General features: G+C 59.3%; 1 protein-coding gene across 1 annotated transcript in view; it reads left to right on the plus strand.

The window, feature by feature from the left end:
• KDM4B (lysine demethylase 4B) overlaps positions 1 to 18,390 on the plus strand; it is a 138,005-nt gene that overhangs the window by 44,651 nt on the left and 74,964 nt on the right. The window contains 4 exon segments of the mRNA XM_041761091.1: positions 4,796 to 4,961; positions 10,817 to 10,992; positions 11,793 to 11,907; positions 16,373 to 16,566. Coding sequence (XP_041617025.1) covers positions 4,821 to 4,961; positions 10,817 to 10,992; positions 11,793 to 11,907; positions 16,373 to 16,566 — 626 coding nt within the window. The 5' untranslated portion in view covers positions 4,796 to 4,820.

The raw sequence follows: 18,390 nt of genomic DNA on the forward strand, positions 1-18,390 counted from the left end.
TGGAGGAGGATCCCCAACACCTGTGCCTCAGGGCGGGCAGGTAGAGGAGGATCCCCAGCACCCATACCCCAGGGCAGGCGGGTGGAGGAGGATCCCCAACCCCCATGCCCCAGGGCAGGTGGGTGGGCTGCTCGAAGCTCTGTGCTGGGTCTGCAAGGGCTGTGCAGGGAGTGACTCCTGCCAGCTTTGTGCCTTCGAGGCTGATGAGCGTGGGGAATTTTGTGTTGTTTTGTGGAATGGAAACAAATCCAGCTGGTTGAAGGTGAAATCCCCTCCTTGTTCCCCCAGCAGCACACCTTTCTCCCCAGAGGGATGGTCCTCCCCTTCCCAGCACAGGAGACGGAGAGAATGGGGTCTCCAGGGGAGGGTGTGCATGGCCACAGTTCAGGGGGCCAGTGGGGCTGGGGTGCAAGCCTCAGTGGGAGCCCACGTGGGAGGGGCCCCGTGCGCAGCGAGCCCTCATGTCTGTCGCGCTCACTTTTGCCATATTCACGCGTGTGTGTGTTCCAACAAAGCCTCACAAAGTGCATCACAGGCCTCTCGGCCGCGCCCCTAAGGGACACAGTGGCATCCTAAACATGCACCACCGTTTCCTGGTGTCACCTGACATCCGCCCTGTTCAGATCTCCCCACTTGTCCCCACATGTCTCCACGAAGCCTGTGCTGCTTCCGCACACAGGGCAGGGCGCTGATGTCTCTGGGCTTGTTGTACTGGAGCAGAGCCTGCTCTCGTGTCTCTGGGGGCAAGAACTTTCTTCCCCTTTCCTTCTTGCCGCCCTCCACCCACCTCTCTCTCTCTCTCTCTCTGCAGGGGGTGGTGATGGTAGCAGCCTCACTGAGCTAGATTCACACCTACGATTGGCCCACCTAGCGCCTCGGGTTCCATGGCCTCTAGTGCATTCCCAGAGTCATGTGGCTCTCACCACAGTCAGGTTCAGAACATTTCCATCGCCTCATAAGGAAACCCCAGTCCTCGGCCTGGGCTACACTCCGCTCCGAGGCCTCCTGTGTCTGGTTCCCTCCCCGAGTATTGTGGGCTCAGGGTCCATCCCCGGGGCAGCATGTGTGGCCACCTCGCTCCTGTTGGAGGCCGAGGGACGCTCCTGTGTGTGGATGGACACACTGTGTGCATCTGATCATCGATGGACACTTGGGTTGTTTCCACCTTTTTGGCCATGTGGGTAATGCTGCTGTGAACACGGATGCATGTTTTCATTCCTCTCGGGGATATTTCTGCGAGTGGAAGTGCTGGGTCATCTGGTAATTTTATGTGTAACTTTTTTTTTTTTTTAAGATTTCATTTATTTATTCATGAGACAGAGAGAGAGAAAGGCAGAGACACAGGCAGAGGGAGAAGCAGCCTCCCTGCAGCGAGCCCAACGCGGGACTCGATCCTGGGTCTCCAGGATCTCGCCCTGGGCTGAAGGCAGGCGCCAAACCACTGAGCCACCCGGGCTGCCCAGTATGTGTAACTTTTTAAGGAACCCCCAGACTCTTTCCCTCAGCAGCCGCCTCACTTTCCATCCCCCCATCTCCCCCCAGGGTGTCAGGGTTCTAATTTCTCCACATCCTCACCAACACTGGTCGCTGTCTTTGATTACGGCCGTCCTGGTGGGGTGAAGCGTCTCTCATCATGGCTCTGGTTTGCGTGTCCCTGATGGCTCATCGTTCCATGTGCTTATTGGCCGTCTGTGTATTTCCTTTGGAGAAATGTCTGTTTAGTCCTTTGCCCACTTTTTAACTGGGATGTTTATCTTTGTATTATTACATTGTGAGTGTGCCCGCTTTTTGGCACAGCACAGACCTGTGAAGAGCACCCTGGTCTTTCTGGGCTGCCCTGTACATTCCCTTGGCGGGGGAGGGGGGGCTCTTGCTTGGTCCTCTGCCCCCACCGTGTTGCCAGTAAACTGGGAGGTTGGCCCAGGGCTGCTGTTCGGTGAGATTCCTTTTTCATTTCTTAAGTATGTACACGTATGATTTTTATTTGCCATCCTTCAAAAGACGTGTCAAGGGTATGGAGTGTTGGGATTATAAACCATTTTAATTTTCTTCTTTATATTTACCTACTCAAAACCTTCATTTCAAAAGGCACAAATAAGACAGGAAAAATCATACATAATCTGCCGCCGAGCTGAATCTAGATGATGCTGGTGGTTGGAGTAGAAAAAGCGTGTCTGGCCGGCTGCGCGTGTGCAAAAAACCCACCTGCTGTCTTATCATCTGCTTTTTCCACCTCCTAGATGGAAAGCTCATCTCCGCATCGTGAGTTTTGATGTGTGAGGGAGCTCGTGTGGGCAGGACCCTGGGCTGTCCCAGCTCTGCCTGGGACAAGCTGGTCCTGGGGAGCTGGCGGGCGTACCACATAATGCCACCTCTCACCATTGTTCCTGGGTGGCGGACAGGCCAGAGGCGGCCCCCCCTCGGAGCAACGCAGCCTGTCTTGAGGCGCTCCGAGGAGCCCGTGCACCCTCCCCCATAGGCTACCGTGAGCTAGCCTGGGAGGAGAAGCAGCCAGCCGGCTGGGACCAGCCAAGTCAAGGATGGAAGCTGCTGGGCGGGGGACCAGGCCCTGCCACATACCTGCGTGTGGCCTGGGCACACGATCTCCCCCGTAGCCTGAGCGAGCTACGCACAACGAGCTTATTACCACATTGAGTGGACAAGTTACCGCATCAGTCACATCCAACAGGGCTGGGGACTGTTGAGTGCTGATGTGCCCATGGCTACCCAGCCTGGGCACTGTCCACGGCAGGCTGAGGGCTTAGGACCAGGGGCCGCCCCTCCCTGCTTGGGGTGGGCCACCCACTGCCTCACCGGGTCCCCTTGTTAACTCCCGGGCTTAGGACCAGAGGCCGCCCCCAGGGTGATCATGTCCAGCCACAGACGGGGTTGCTCATCCACAAAGGATCGGTGGTCAGTGGGATCCATCCCCCCAGGGCTCACTACACTGTGTGGTGTGTATGGAAAATTCTGGGCGGGGGGTGGGAGCAGGGCGGTGGGAGGCTGGTGGGGGTGGTGGGGTGTGGGGGGCTAGCAGGAGTGTAGGTTGGCCTGTAGGCTGAGAGCGGAGGAAGGCCTATGAGCCCCAACTGCGGCTTGTCCTCCTCAAGTTGGAGCTGGTATCTCATGTCTCATCTGAGGTCCCTGCCTGGGGAAGTCTCCCCACCACCCTGCCCTTTGGTGGCTCCCTCCACAACTGACAGCCCAGCTCAGTCCACGCTAACGTTGCAGGAGAGTCAGAGTCAAGGCCATCCTCCTGCCCCGGCCATGAGCTCCCCAGGACAGACCCCCAGTGTCCTGTTGCCAGCCACAGAGCCAATAAGTGAGTCCCATGTGGTGGCATCTGGGCTGGAGGGGAGAGGGCAGGTGGGTTGGGGGCTTGGGCGGGGATGCGGGTCCCGGGGCCTGGCTGCAGGGGGCTGGGTTGAGATGGCGTGGTGGTCACTCCCAGGGGCTGGTCCGGCCTCCGCTGGGGCAGCCTCCGGGTGGGCAGCCTTGGCTGTGGCCCGGCTCCTGTGGTGCCTGCTGCTTTGGAGGGAGGTTCGTGACAACCTTCTTCCCTTTATGAAGCTGTGTTTTCCTTCGGGTTTTCTGTGATCCACCCGGAGCTGCTGTCACACGCTGTCACGGGCCTTTGTGGCCTGCCATGCACACTCCGGCTTTGTGGCTACCCCTCAAGGAGAAGCCTTGGGACTGCTGTGCACATGGGCCAGAGGGCCACGGTGGGGTCCCAGCCCAGGACAGTGAGGACTCCCCGTGTCAGGACCCGTAGGGGCCCTCGCCGGTGGGCAGTCTGCCATCAGCGCATGGCCTTGGCGCTGTCCCCCTGGTTCCTGCCCTGCCACCCCAGGCGGGGATGGGGTGCTGAGGGCAGGGCCTGGCAGGGGTACCTGGGGCTCCCAGAACCTGCCCGGCAGACAGTGCCGGCCTTAGCGCGATTCCTGGGCTCCTGCTGCCCTCTAGCGCCCGCCCGGGGGAGTGCCTCCGGGGAGGCTGCGGCGTGTGGGGGACCGGAAGCCCGTCCAGGACGGTGGACCGCCTGCCCCTTTCTCTTCGCCCAGCTTACTTGACGGCTGCTTGTCTTCCAGGTTGTCAGGTCTGTATGCACTTGGGTTCTGACCTTTTCCAAATTGTGGAGGAGTCTGGCCATCTTCAGTTTTGGAGAATTTAATCTGACCATAGGGACACTGCCCCGGAGTCGGTCCCCAAGTCCCTCCTTGCTTGGGGTGGGCCACCGACTGCCTCACCGGGTTCCCTTATTAACTCCTGGAACAGGAGGGGGCCGCTCCAGCGTTCAGCTGTGTCTGGGCTCCGCCAGCAGCAGCCAGGCCAGGGCCCGGGGCAGGGTTCCCCTGCTGCTCGGGGGACCGCACCGTGCAAGACGCCCTCGCACGCAGCCTCACTCACCTTCGGAAGCGGCCACGGGCTGCTGTCGGTGTGGGTATCCGGCTCCGAAGTAGACGCATCGGGTAGAAGCTGATGCCGGCGAACCTAGATAAAAAGTCCCCGATAAGGAAAGCTTTTATTTCTCAGGGCCCCTGGTTTGAAATTAGTGCTCCGGCTTCCAGTATTGCGTTGGCTCGGAGAACTAGGGCGCCTCTGTTTTTAATTAGTTGCAGTCATTTCGGTTTTTTGTGCCAGTGGGGAGAGATGGAGTCTGCTCCCAGGCTCCTCTCCGGCCCCAGCTTCACTGCGCGGCCCCCTGCTTTTGTCTTCCCGAGCCCCGGGTATTTTTAGCGTGTCCGGGACGGTGGCGACACTGATGCGCTCACGCTCTCTTGTCCTCCCCTCGCAGGTGTGACAGCCTCTCCGCGGCAGCCATGGGGTCTGAGGATCATGGGGCTCAGAACCCGAGCTGTAAAATCATGACGTTTCGCCCAACCATGGAGGAATTTAAGGACTTCAACAAATACGTGGCCTACATCGAGTCCCAGGGAGCCCACCGGGCGGGCCTGGCCAAGGTGGGTGATGCCCTGGGCCCAGCGCCGCTTTCCACCGGCTCGGGCCCCTTGGGCCCCGGGACCCCGGGCCTGGCGTGGCAGTGTCTGAAGGCGGGCCCACGACTGTGTCCACGGAGCTGCTCTGATGTCATTGACATCACACGTTACGGAGTTCTTCCCGTGTGCCGCGCTCTGTCGTAGGCCTGGTGTGCAGGAATGAGCCGATGGCGGGGGCCAGGCCCTGGGGGCACAGGTGCCTAGGACATCGTGGCAGCGGGAGGGTGTTGGGGGTCGGGGAAAGGCTTCCAGGGAGACGGGTCACTGTGAACTGGGTCTCCTTCCGTGGCATGTCACTTCTGTGCACAGACGTGTGTGCGTGTGGTGACAGCAAACAGACAAGCACAGCCCGTGTTGCTTTGACTATAAACGGGAAGCTGCGCGAGGGCCCTGGTCGCCCGATTGTTTGGAAGGCTCGTTACCTGCTTGTCCTGAGTTCTCGGGCTGCCTGTGTGCCCGTCTTGTTACTACCTAAGGTGCCTGGTTTTCTGTTCTTTTTTTTTTAATTTACTTTTTAAAAGATTTTATTTATTTATTCACTAGAGACATGCAGAGAGAGGCAGAGACACAGGCAGAGGGAGAAGGAGGCTCCCCACGGGGAACCCGACGTGGGACTCCATCCCGGGTCTCCAGGATCGCGCCCTGGGCTGAAGGCGGCGCTAAACCGCTGGGCCACTGGGGCTGCCCAGTTCTCTGTTCTTTAAACCGAGGGGTCGCTGAACTTTTTCCACCAAGAGCTGGATAGTAAGGGTTTTTGGCTTTGCGGACGGGGTAGTCTCTGTCCCACCACTCAGCTCTGTCACCCATGACACCCTTGAGCCAGTGGGCATGGCCGCGTGCCAGTACACACGCTGAACTGTGCGTTTCCTGGGACTCTCACTGGTCCCAAAACATTCTTCTTTTGTTGTTTTTTCCCTAACCATATTTGAAAATGAAAAAAAACAAAACAAAACACAACACCCCACATTCTTGGCTCGAGGGCTGCACAAAAGCAGGCTGCGGGCGGGACTTGGCCCCGGGCTGAGTTTGCTGCCGCCTGGTGGTGGTGGGGAGGGGCGTGTCCTGCCTTCCTGCCCCTACCTGGTTGTGGATGGTTTTGTTAGGAGCATCAGAGGCCCTGGCTGTCCCTGCCCGGGCTGTGGTCATGCCTGTGAACTCACCCTAAGGACGCTCGGCGGGCAGGCCGCTTGCTGCCTCTGCTTCCCGCCGCTCCCTCCTGGTTTTGTTCACGCACACGCGCTGGCACGGACACAGAGTCCTGCTCTGCGGACAGTCGGGAACCAGAGCCCCCATCGTCCTGTTAGCTTTGCTGCTTCCTTTATTTATTTTTAAAGATTTTATTAATTTATTTCAGGGAGAGTGTGCACGTGTGTGCGCTTGCACGAGTGGCAGGAGATCCAGAGGGAGAGGCACAGGGAGAAGCAGACTTTCCACTGAGCAGAGGGCCTGAAGTGAGGCTCAATCCCAGGACCCGGGGGTCACGCCCTAAGCTCAACCTCTGAGCCCCCAGGTGTCCCTGCTTCTCCCTTTAAACTCCTTCAGCTGGGGGACGCCCGGGTGGCTCAGCAGTTGGGCATCTGCCTTCGGCCCAGGGTCTGATCCTGGAGACCTGGGATGGAGTCTCACGTCGGGCTCCCTGCATGGAGCCTGCTTCTCCCTCTGCCTGTGTCTCTGCCTCTCTCATGAGTAAATAAATACAATCTTTAAACAAACAACAAAAAAAACCCTCTGAGTTTTCTGTCCGGCTGGCTAACGAGCTTGCATCCATTGTTGGGGGACAGTTTCTTGCCTGTTCCGCCCCATTGAGGGTCCCTGCTGTGGGGGGTCCCCGGTGCTCTGGGAGGGTGAAGGGGGGGCCTCCTCTGCCGTGTCTCATGTCGTTGGCCTGCTTCTGCTTTGCCTGGGACGCTGCCGCCCTTCTGTTTCTGGTTCGGGGTGTCCCTGGTGCTGGGAGGTGTCGCGAGGTGCTGTCCTGCTCGGCTCTGCCTGGGGTGGCCTGAGGCCCCGCGGCTCTTATCCCCCCTCGGCCCTTCTGTCTCACTGTCTGAGGCTCCACTCTCCTGGCTGGCCCCCAGCCCTGGCTGGTTCTGGAGCTTTCTGTTCGCAGTGCTGTGGTGGCCGCGGGCTCCGAGTCCACGTGAGCCGGTCCCCCAGGCCTCTGCCTGCCTCTTCTCCTCTCGGCTCGTCTCCTCCTCGGCCTCTGTGCTTCTCCGTTGAGCCCCAGCGTTCCTGCTCGGAGCTCTCACACCAGTGGAGTCATTTTTTGCTGATTTATTTGGATCAAAGGAAACTGGGCTGGACGCTTCCTGAGGCAGGAGTTTCCTGGGTCTGTTTTTCCTCCGCCTTTTGTTCTGTGTGCTCCTTTTCAGCTTTTTTTTTTTCCTAAAGATTTTGTTTTATTTTTTATATTTTGTTTATTTATTTGAGATACAGAGTGAGCGAGAGAGAGCATGAGCACGGTGAGGCAGGGAGAGGGAGATGGAGACTCCCCCTGAGCGGGGAGCCCAATGTGGGGCTCCATCCCAGGCCCCCGAGATCATGACTTGGGCCGAAGACAGATGCTTCACTGGCTGAGCCACTCACACGCCCTCCTTTTCAGCTTCTTAAGTGGGATTTTGTTTGCTGCTTTCTGTGACTGGTGGTCTCCTGTGTGTGCGGGGAGGGAGGGGCAGCATGGGGCGGGCACGGGTTCAGTCGCACCTGCAGCTCCGCACAGGCTCATAGATGTTGGCGATTGCAGAGTCCCGCCGACCACGCGTGCACACTCGTCCCTTCTCACACCTGGCAGGGCCCGCGTGCTGGGACCTTAGGTCCCTGGGCAGCCTCCCTGCTGCTCCGACGGGACAGGCGGGGCTTGGGAAGCACCGAATGAGGCCTTGGCCACCCCTGCTCCTCTCAGGGCTGCCGGCCTGTTTGGAGAAGGGACACGGTGTCCTGCTGGCTTGAGCCAGCTCTGCAGAGCCAGCCCCTCACCCTGGTCTCACTGGTCTTGACCGCCCTTCTTTGTGTGTCGAGTGCGAGGTGGTAGGGCTAGTTTCATCAGAGCTGTATTCCTCACCCCCCACCAAAGCTCTGTAGGGCCCAGTGGAATTGGGTGTGGATGGCTATTCAGGTCCAGCCAAGGCCAGGGTCCGGAGACACAAGAGGCTCCGGAGGTGGGGGAGCCCCTGTCCTGTTCCTTGGCTGCTCTGTGCATGCCCCCCGCCCCCTCAGGCCCACGCCAGCCTTCCCAGGCTGCTTGGGAAGCGCTGGTGTGGTTGGGAGCCAAGGAAGGGCATGGCGTTGGGTCCCGTGGGAGGGGTCAGGGTGCTTTGGTGCTTCCCTGAGGACTGTCATGTGGTGCCCTGGCTCCTCCTCCAGCCACCAGGCCCACTGCCTGCAAATGGCTTTGGGAACCAAGGTGGGAGGTGTCGGGGCAGGAGCTGCTCAGCCACCCGGAGCCACCTGCCTGGCGCCGCCTCCTTCACCCGGGGAGTGTGGCCTTTCTCTCCCTCTCAGCCTTGGCTGAGGCTTCCCCTCGGGGAGCTTCGAAGGAGGGCCAGTCCAAGGCCATGCCATGCCCAGCAGGTGCCGAGTGGAGGAGTCAGGATGCTCACCTGTCTTCCGGCGATACCTGCTAGAGGTTGTTCACCCAAGAGCCTCCCTTTGGACCCTGGCCTCGCAGAGATTCCAGGGTGTCAGGCTACAGCACGCTGATTTTCCCAAGGGTTTGGGGTCCTAGACCCACTGGAAGTGGCTCTCCATCCCGTGCCTTTTTCAGAACCTGCTTAGGGCGTGCCGGAAGCTCCCTTCCTTGGTTGTCAGAGGTCTTTGTGCAGCAGGGCCCGCGAGGGATGGGATAGGCGAGCAGAGGAGCCGAAGGCTCTCAGGAGGGAGCCAAAAATTTGGGAGTGATGTGTTTGGTTCATTTCACAGCCGCGGTTTCTGGACGGGCTTCCTCTGATGGGACTGGGTGGGTGAGCTCACCTGCTCCCCTGGTGAACACAGGTGGGGGCAGATCCAGAGTCCTTTTCCCGCAGGAGGAAGGGTGGGCTTCTCTGTAAAGAGGAGGTGCCGCCCACGTGGTGAGAGAGCCCTTCGGCCCACAACCCTCTCCCCTGTGAGAGCGGCTCCCAAGCTGGAACCACAGGCCCTTTTCCTTTATATTTTTTTGCATTTCGGGTTTTGAGTGTGTTAGTTTGTCACCAGACTCTTCACATTTCTCACTTGAAATCTGAGAAAACCGCCGACTGACAGGCTGGCCCCAGCACCCCATTGTCAGCAGGCCTCGTAGCACCCGTGGGGACCCCATGTTGCTTATTGCAGCTGTGGCCGCAGAGCAGGGAGAGGGGATGGCCCCAGAAAGAGCCTTGACTGAGCAGCCGTGTCCCCATTTAACTGAAATCAGGGTTCCCAGCCTGGGCACTGCTGACAGTGAGGCGGCTGTTCCCGTGGGGCATCCTGGGCGCCAGGGGGCCCACGTAGCGTCCCTGGCCCCACCCACTCGGTGCCAGGAGCCCCCAGTCGTGACAGCCACAGCTGTCTCCAGACATCGCCCAGTGTTCTCTGGGGGCAGGATCACCCCGGGTGGGAGCCCTGACTTCCTCCTGTTGCCGTTGCTATCTCTGTCAGTAAATCCAGGAGTGCTGCTGGTGGAGGCAGCACCTTTCTGTTTGGTAACTGACAACCAGAGACTGTTTTCGTTGCCAAGCAAAACACATTCTTGCCCCGATGGGTAGAGGGGAATCCTGGGGATGGTAAATGAATTTCAGCCATTCTGGAAGCCGCCCACAAACTTGGGCATCGGGGTGGTGTCTTCCCTCGTTGGCCCTGAGCTGGGTGAGGTCTCGGCCTCCCCCGTCTTGGATGACATGCTGAAGACAGGCTGGTTTAGCTCCCCTTTCCAAAGCTGTGGAGTGGCCTCTGGGCGCCCTGGCGGGAGATCTGGTGTTTGCAGACACCTTCTGGGGCCTGGGAGAGCTCAGCCTGTGGGGGTCCCCAGGGCTGTCATAGAAGCCAGCCTGGCACCTGGGAGGCCCTGGCCATGCCCAGCAGAGGAGGGGAAGCGGGAGGGCCAGAGGCCAGTTGGTAACCTGGGCACAGACCCAGTCCCCCCCCCACCCCCCTGCTGCCTGCAGGCCCTCCAGGTGCTCTCCTGGCGAGGGGGGGGGTGCAGTGGTCGCCAGAGGTGGCCTTCTCAGGTCTTGTCCCCTCGGCTTTGTAGTATCCTTACTCTCCTGCCTCTGGTGCTGCACCAGCCCTTTTCTGTCTTTGCACCTAGGCCTTGTGCCCTGCCTGCTGTTTCCTTGCCCCTTACGGAGTCTTGGCAGCTGCTCGCTCCCACGGCGGCAGCCCCTCACGGGTCTCTGTTTTCTGGTACCCCCCACCCTGCCCCCAGCACCCAGAGCTGTGCTTGGCCCTGGTGGGTGTCTCGGCCCCCAGCCTGGCCCAGGTGGTCTCGAACCAGGCTCACAGCACTGTCTTCTGCGGTGGGGGGTGCAGCAGCAGAGTACCTGCCCAAGCAAGAGAGGGGGAGCCCCGTGCAGCCCACCTGTTTACTCACCTCGTGATCATGCACGTGTGCATGGGGGCTGGCCCCTGGGTTCCGGGGGGACCGCTCCCAGCTTTCTGAGCCCACGCTGAGCTCAGAGGGCCCGATGGGGGGCAGTGCCTGTGGCCCCGCATGGGTCACCTGGGAGTTTGAGAAAGTGTGCCCTGGTGGCTCCTGGTGTTCTGCGGTGTGGGGCCCGGACACAGTCCTAGTAAGCTACTGCCCGTCTCCTGGGGGAGGGCGGCGTGTCCCATATGGGGGCGCCTCTGACTCCCCTCTCATCTCGCAGATCATCCCCCCAAAGGAGTGGAAGCCCAGGCAGACGTACGATGACATCGACGACGTGGTCATCCCAGCCCCGATCCAGCAGGTGGTGACGGGCCAGTCAGGCCTCTTCACACAGTACAACATCCAGAAGAAGGCCATGACGGTCGGGGAGTACCGCCGCCTGGCCAACAGCGAGAAGTATGTGGCTAGGAGTGAGGCGGGGGTGGGGGGCCCCCGAAGCCCGTCTCTGGGGTGGAAGCACACCTTGAGGGCCTTCCTGCCCCCAAAGCGGCGCCCTCGGCGGCGGCTCCTGGCCCTGGGACACAGTGGGGACTTACCCTTGTCTCCCATCCCTGGAGTGCTTCCTGGCAGCCTCACGTGACATCTCAGGCCCCATGGCACCTCCTTGGGGAAGGGCTCCCTGACACGCGTCCTCAGGTGACGTCCCCCGGTTCAGTGCCCCGCACACATGGGCACACTCACACACATTCCCTTGCACTCCAGTGCATTTGTGAGCACGCATGGCACACGCGCTCGGGCTTACTTGGGCACGCACCTCTGCTGTTCATTCCTTGTTCCGTGTTACCCCACGCGTCCCTCACTTGCCAAAATTTTGCCTTTTTGGCCGTCCCTTTGCACTCAAGCATAAGCATCCCACCAGGCCGGGGTGTCTGCCTTCTGCCGCCCCGGCCCCTGACACCTGCCCGGCCTCCAGTGAGTGCTATGGATTCGAAGAGCAGAGGGACATCCTGCTGAGAACCCTTGGAACCTGCGTCCCTCCCCTGCTCCTGCTGTCCCTGGGGTGTGTTCTGACTTGGGTGCCCCAGGCCCTGGTGGCTGGCAAGATGGGACAAGTGGGTGTGCTTCCAGGGGGCCTCCTGCCCATCCCGCACCTCCTCAGTCCCAAGTAAACGCTCTCCCAGTGTTCCTGTGTTCTCTGGGCTGTGCCCCAAGGTGGGGACAGAGCAGCCATGTTCACCGTGCTGTTCGATCGCCAGGTACTGTACCCCACGGCACCAGGACTTTGATGACCTGGAGCGCAAGTATTGGAAGAACCTCACCTTCGTGTCTCCCATCTATGGGGCTGACATCAGCGGCTCTCTGTACGATGACGTGAGTACCCGGCGCCCCAAGAGGTTCTGTGGGGAGTGAGGGATGCCGTTGCCTGGGAAACGGTGGAGGGAAAGGTTTGCGAAGGGGACTTGATCTTTTTTTTTTTTTTTTAAATTTTTATTTATTTATGATAGTCACACACACACACACACACACAGAGAGGCAGAGACATAGGCAGAGGGAGAAGCAGGCTCCATGCACCGGGAGTCCAATGTGGGATTCGATCCCAGGTCTCCAGGATCGCGCCCTGGGCCAAAGGTAGGTGCTAAACCGCTGCGCCACCCAGGGATCCCCAGGACTTGATCTTGAACAGGGATGGTGCAGTGTCGTGGGCTCTGGTACAACCACGTGCCGAGTCCCGGGGTAAAGAAAGGAGGACTCTGCGTGTGTTTTTGATTTGCAGAATCCTATTTTGTTTTGTTTTGTTTTGTTTTATTTTATTATTTTATTTTTATTTGAGAGACTGAGATAGCTACAGCAAGCATGAGTGGGGAGGAGAGGGAGAAGCAGGCTCCTCACTGAGCAGAGCTTCCCCACACGGACTCGATCTTATGACCTGAGCCAAAGGCCGACGCTTAATCAACTGAGCCACCCAGGCACCCCGATTCACAGAATCTTTCCTACGAAACTGTCCGCCCCTCCCGCCCTGATCTGAGCTCAGGTAGCCTGCAGGTGACCTAAGCCCCATCACAGAGCGGTCTTCGAATATGACGCTGACACCGAGCATTTCCTCCCTTCTCCCAGGGGCCTCCTCATCCACAGTCTAGTGCTTTTCCTCTCCAATTCCTATCACTCTGTCTTCGGGGAACCCCGATGCCCTGAGCTCTAGCCCCTTTGCTGGGCTGGGAGGGTCCTGGGGGTACTGGGGGCAACGGAGGGGGCCCCTGCTCACTCCTCAGGCCTCATGCTGGCCTTGGCTGGTCCAGGGGTGTAGACCAGACACTGGTGGAGACGTAGCTTGGAGGCCCCACAGACGTGCTGCTGTTCAGCGGATGGAGGTTTGAGTGGGATCCATGCTTTTTAGGGGACGGTTAATTACTATATGGGGCCCCCGGTAACCCTGGGATGGATCTATGAAGATGGGTTGATTTCTGAGCTCTTCAGCCTGACTCTCTCCTGTGCATGTTGTGCTCTGGGCTCTCTCCGGGCAGCCCCTCAGCTGCCATCTCTGCTCCCTGCCCTGAACCGTCACCCTGCAGGTCATCTCTTGCTGGAATACTCTATGCACTCAGCCCTGCTCCTCGTGAGAGCAGCTGGGGGTGCCTCCTGAGTGCTGGGCTTGGATGGGTGGTAACCCCCCCACCTCCCAGAAGTGTCAGGAGCCTCCTGCACCCGTTAGGACAGGCAGTGACTTGTGTTTCCTGAAAGGTGTTGGAAAGGCATGACTATTGCATGGGTCTCAGCAGTTCGCCCAGCTGGGGGAGCCCATCTGCTCTGCAGCCCGCTGGCCTTGCAGCTAGAGGGTCCTGGCTCCTGCTGTGGGTAGGTTTGTTCCGCTGAGGGGGGTGCATCAGGCTCAGAGGGAGCTCGCCCCCAAGAACCCAGCAGGTCAGAGATGAAGCTTACTCCTGGCCCTGCCTCCTTACTGGACCTCAGTTTCTCCATCCATGCTAAGGGGTACAGCAGGTGTGTGGCTGTCCTCCAGGAAGGGCATCCTGGACAAGAAGGTTCGGCTTCTCCCTGGGACCCTGAGCTCATCCACGTGGCCTTGATCCCAGAGCAGTGGCCAGGCCTCCTCCTCCTGAGAGCAGAGCTGCATGCACCCCCTGCATGTAGCAAGGGCAGGAGGACAGGGTCCCAGAGGCCCTGTGGGCACACACATTTAACAGGAGGGGGAGCCCCATCTCTCAGGCTGCCCCTGACACACCTCAGCTGGGGTGCAGCTCACCCATCACTGGGCCTCAGACTTTCCAGGACTGTGAGTAGTTACCCCATTTATGGTTATAGGAGCGTTTGGCAGCACAAGGTGCTTGCCCTTGTGCCAGACTCAAGGCGCACACTGCATGGGGGATTGGGGGGCTGTGTCCTTGGGCTTTGTGGGGTCCGTCTGGGTCCATCCACCTGGGGGAAGGCTGCTGGTCCTATGTGCAGCCTCCAGATGCCAGCGCTGCCTCTGCTCCCCATTTCTTTGCTAGCTTCGAGGCCTCCTGGCCCCGCAAGAGGGACCTGGCTTCCCAAGCCCCCCTTGAGCCCCCTCCCCATGCAGGCCGCCGTGTGTGCTCCCCCTCCTGCTCTCCAAGAGCACTGTGGGAGTGTTACTCTTGATGTTTGTGACATTCTGTCCTCCTGTCTTCAGGTGGGGACCGTGGGGCTCAGTGGCTGGGAGCCTTGTCCCCATCCCCATCCCACTCTCCGTGTCCAGTCCGGGCCCTCTGTGCTCCTGACCACAGTTGGGACGAAGCTTGGTGCTCGTGGGCCAGTGCTGGCCGGCCCGTGCCAGCCCACGGCCCGTCTGCTTCTTGGACTCTGAATCATGACTTCTAGGAAGCGAATCCAACTTGACAGCTGACGGGTTGGAAGAGCTAAAGTTCTTGTGTTGTGTTTGAGACGAGTGTGAAGTCACGTGCCTGTTTGTCAGATGAGCCGTTCTTTTCCATGGAGTTCTACAGAGTTAGCACTAGTGGGGCTTGTTGGCTTGTTTGTCCATTGTCTGACTTACTGTGCCTTTTTGAAAGAAAGCATTATTGGGACCACACATTTGCCCCACGTAAAGCATACAATTCAGTGGTTTCTACTGAATTTCACTGAGTTGTGCAGCCATCACAACTCAGTGAAATTCCAGAACATTCCATGAGCCCCAAAAGGAGTCCCATCTGCATCAGCAGTCATTCCCTGTCCCCTTGGCGGCCCCCGCAAGCCCCCTTCCCGTCTGTGGAGAAGCCCATCCTGGATGTGTCACACATGTGGAATCACACACCGTGGGGCCTCCTGTGTCTGGTACCCTCCTTGAGCATCGTGGGCTCAAGATCTGTCCTGGTGCAGCGCATGTTGGCCCCTTGCTCCCACGCCCAGTGACGTGCCCACGCAGGGGGGGCACATTGCATTATCCGTTCACTTGGATTGTTTTCACTTTTTGGCCATGAACGTTTACCTTGAGGACCTGCCTGTGCTTTCCCACGGAGGTCGCCCTGTTTCCCGTCCCCAGCAGAGAGTGTCCCAGGGCCCGGTTTCCTCCCCGTCCTCATGGATACCTGTGGCCTTTTAGCCCCTGCCTGTTGTCGTAGCAGGTGTGAAGTGGTGTGGCACTGGGGTTTTGATAGGTTTCCTGCTGGTTAATGATGTTGAGCATCTATCTTTTCACGTGCTTGTGATCCGGGTACATCTTGTTGTGAAGAAACATCCGTTTAGACTCTTTCCCCATTTTTTAATTGGGTTATTTGTTTTCTTGTTTGTGTGTGTGTGTTAAGATTTTATTTATTCATGAGAGGCAGAGAGAGACAGAGAAAGAAAGAGGCAGAGACACAAGCAGAGGGAGAAGCAGGCTCCATGCAGGGAGCCTGACACGGGACTCGATCCCAGGTCTCCAGGATCAGGCCCTGGGCTGAAGGCGGCGCTAAACCCCTGAGCCACCCGGGCTGCCCTCCTGTTGTGGTTACAAGAGATCTTCAGAGAGGAGACAAGTCTCTTACTTGGTAGATGACCGTGTGTATTTTCTCCGGTGCCATGAATTCTCTTTCGCTTTCTTGATGCTGTTTTTTTAAAGCACAGAAGTTTTGACTTAGATGAAATCCAATTTATCTGTTTTTGTGTTTCTTGGTTGCTTGTGACTTGTGCTTGTGTCTGGGCTTCTGCTAGGGCTCGCCTTGCCAGGACCAACCGCTGGTTCAGGGACCTGTGACATGGAGGGTACGAGTGGGAGGTGGGGCTGCGTGGGCTTGGGACGGAGAGACTGCTGATGCTCACTAAGCATCTCGGCAGGCTGGGAGGGTTCTCCAGGGGCCAGAAAGTGATTGGTGTGTATTTTATGAGCTCTCATGACAAGATGGGACCTGTTTGTGGCATTAGGAATAGGTGAGTCGGGCGGGGGCAGGCGTTCTGGCCTCGTTTGCCTCGTTCCAAAAGCTGTCCCTGTCTCCTCTGGCAGAAGGTGCCAGAAGGGCTGTTTGGCACCTTTGCTGAGCTAGCTCCACTCCACGATTGTCTTCCTCCTTCCGTGTCATTGACTTTGAGGCACGTTAATTATTCATGACCAAACCTCAGCCTTCACAGCATGGCCTTCACTGCCTGTGATTAATGCACAGCTCAGTGTGGAATCCGGAGAAAGTCCTGCCCGACTGCCTGGCCCAGGGCGAGGGGCGGTGTCTCAGGGTGGGTTTCAGAGGCTGGGGCCAGCAGGTTTGGGGCTGACCACTAGCCCTCGGTCCTCTGTGGGGCTGCCCCCTGGCCTTCCTGTGCTCCTGCCCCTGGGGGTGGCCAGGGCCCTGGGGTGGCCGGCCGCCAACCGTGTGCTTGCGCCGCCCTGCAGGATGTGGCCCAGTGGAACATTGGGAGCCTGCGGACCATCCTGGACATGGTGGAGCGTGAGTGTGGCACCATCATTGAGGGCGTCAACACCCCCTATCTGTACTTCGGCATGTGGAAGACCACCTTCGCCTGGCACACGGAGGACATGGACCTGTACAGCATCAATTACCTGCACTTCGGGGAGCCCAAGTCCTGGTGAGCGTTTGGCCTGTGGCCAGGCCATGGGGAGGGGCTGCGGACAGGCTCATCAGGGGGCCAGGCAGGCCTGGGGGTGCCTTTGGGTGGCCCCTTGGGAACATGGTGGGGCCTACGGCCAGGCAGGCAATAGCTGAGGGGTGCTGGCTGCTTGAGATCTGTTGGCCTCGCCCCTGTTGGCCTCAGGGGCAGCCTCGGTTGCTGATGGAGGGATGCACATCTCCAGAAACGAGCTTCCTGCTCTCACCTGTGGGGGTGGCACCCTCAGAGTGTAGAGCTTCCTGCTCTCACCTGTGGGGGTGGCACCCTCAGAGTGTTGTGCGGGGTCTGTCCCTGGGGCCATGGGCCCTGAACGTCCCTTGAACCTCCCCTGTTAGCAGCCTGCCCCCTGCTGGTTTGCAGGGCTGGAGTGGGCGAGTGCCCGGAAGGCCCCTCTGAGAGCAATGGATGGGCCCTGCAGGCGGGGTTGAACGTCCGGTGCGATCCGCGTTCTGGAATCTCTGAGCTGAGCGCCCGCTGCACACCAGTTTCTGCTGCTGGGACAGCCAGGAGCTGCCTTCTGTGCAGGCCGCCTTTGCTCTGTTTCCAGCAGAGATTTCTGAGCTGGGCCTTTACATCTCCTTGCCTCTTCCCAGCTGTCTTAGAAAGTTCTGTTACAGTAATCATTGCAGCTCAGGGGAGGCAGGAGCCCCGGGAGACTGTGGTACTCGGGAGCTCAGCCCAGGGCCTTTGTGTGTTGAGATGGGAGGGCAGGGAGGCCCCCACCTAGCTGGGGACCCAGGCAGACCCTGGCTAAGGTGCCGTTTACCTTGGTGTCCCAGTGGACAGCTGACCCCCACAGGCATGAGGGAAGGCCACCCCTGCTCCCTCTAAGTCTCTGGGACATCCTAGAGCACTTTGTTGGGCGGGGGGGGGGGGGGGGGAAGGGGGGTGCGGCACTCTGAGAAGGAGGCCCCAGGTGGGAAGCCAGGCCTCCCTGAGCAGGTGGTGGCTATGTGACCACCCTTCCCTCCCCTCGGAGGTGGACGGAGTGGAGCCCCAGCCCTGTAACCTGGCAGTGGGCTCCTGCCTTGCGGGGGGTGCAGAAGCACTGGGGACGAACAGGGCAGGGGCTTCGTAGGCGTTTCCCGGGGCTGCCATAGCAGTGACCACAGACTAGAGGCTTAACACAACACACATGTTCTCTGACGTTTCTGGAGGTCAGGAGTCTGACTGGTCTCACTGGGGCTAAACACAGGCCTGAGCAGGGCGGGTCCCCCCGGGGCCTTTTTCCGCTTCCAGAGGCGCCGGCTTCCCAGCCTGCGGCCCCTCCTCCACGGAACCCAGGGTCACCCCCACCTTGGGGCCTTCACTTAATCCCACCTGCTAAGTCCCTTTACTGTGAGGTGACTTACGAGTTCTGGTGATTAAGACGTGGGTCTTTGGGGCCGTTACCCTGCTGGCCACAGGCCCTCTGACCTTTGTGTTGTGCCACATTGTTACCTCGTCAGTCTGCTGAGATCCTGTGAGAATTCCACCGGCTTCTTGCTTTCATTTCACTTGTCTCTGTGGTCTGTGGCTGTGCAGAGGCTCTTGATCATCAAAACCTCTAGCTCGGAGAGATTTACCTTCCAGGAAAAATTTGGGGAGAGATTGACGGGGTTGGTGATGACCATTGCACAAAGGCCTGAATCTCAGCCCCCGTGTGGTCCTGAGCACATGAGTGGAGGCAGGTTCTGGTAGGCAGTGTCACCCCAGTGCTGCCCAGGAGGTCGCAGGGATGGCTCTGTGACCCCATTTCCCCCACCCCATGACCTGGCCAGGCTGCAGCTCTGTGGAGACCCC

The sequence above is a fragment of the Vulpes lagopus genome, chromosome 7 (assembly GCF_018345385.1).
Source record: "Vulpes lagopus strain Blue_001 chromosome 7, ASM1834538v1, whole genome shotgun sequence".
Classification (NCBI taxonomy): Eukaryota; Metazoa; Chordata; class Mammalia; order Carnivora; family Canidae; genus Vulpes; species Vulpes lagopus.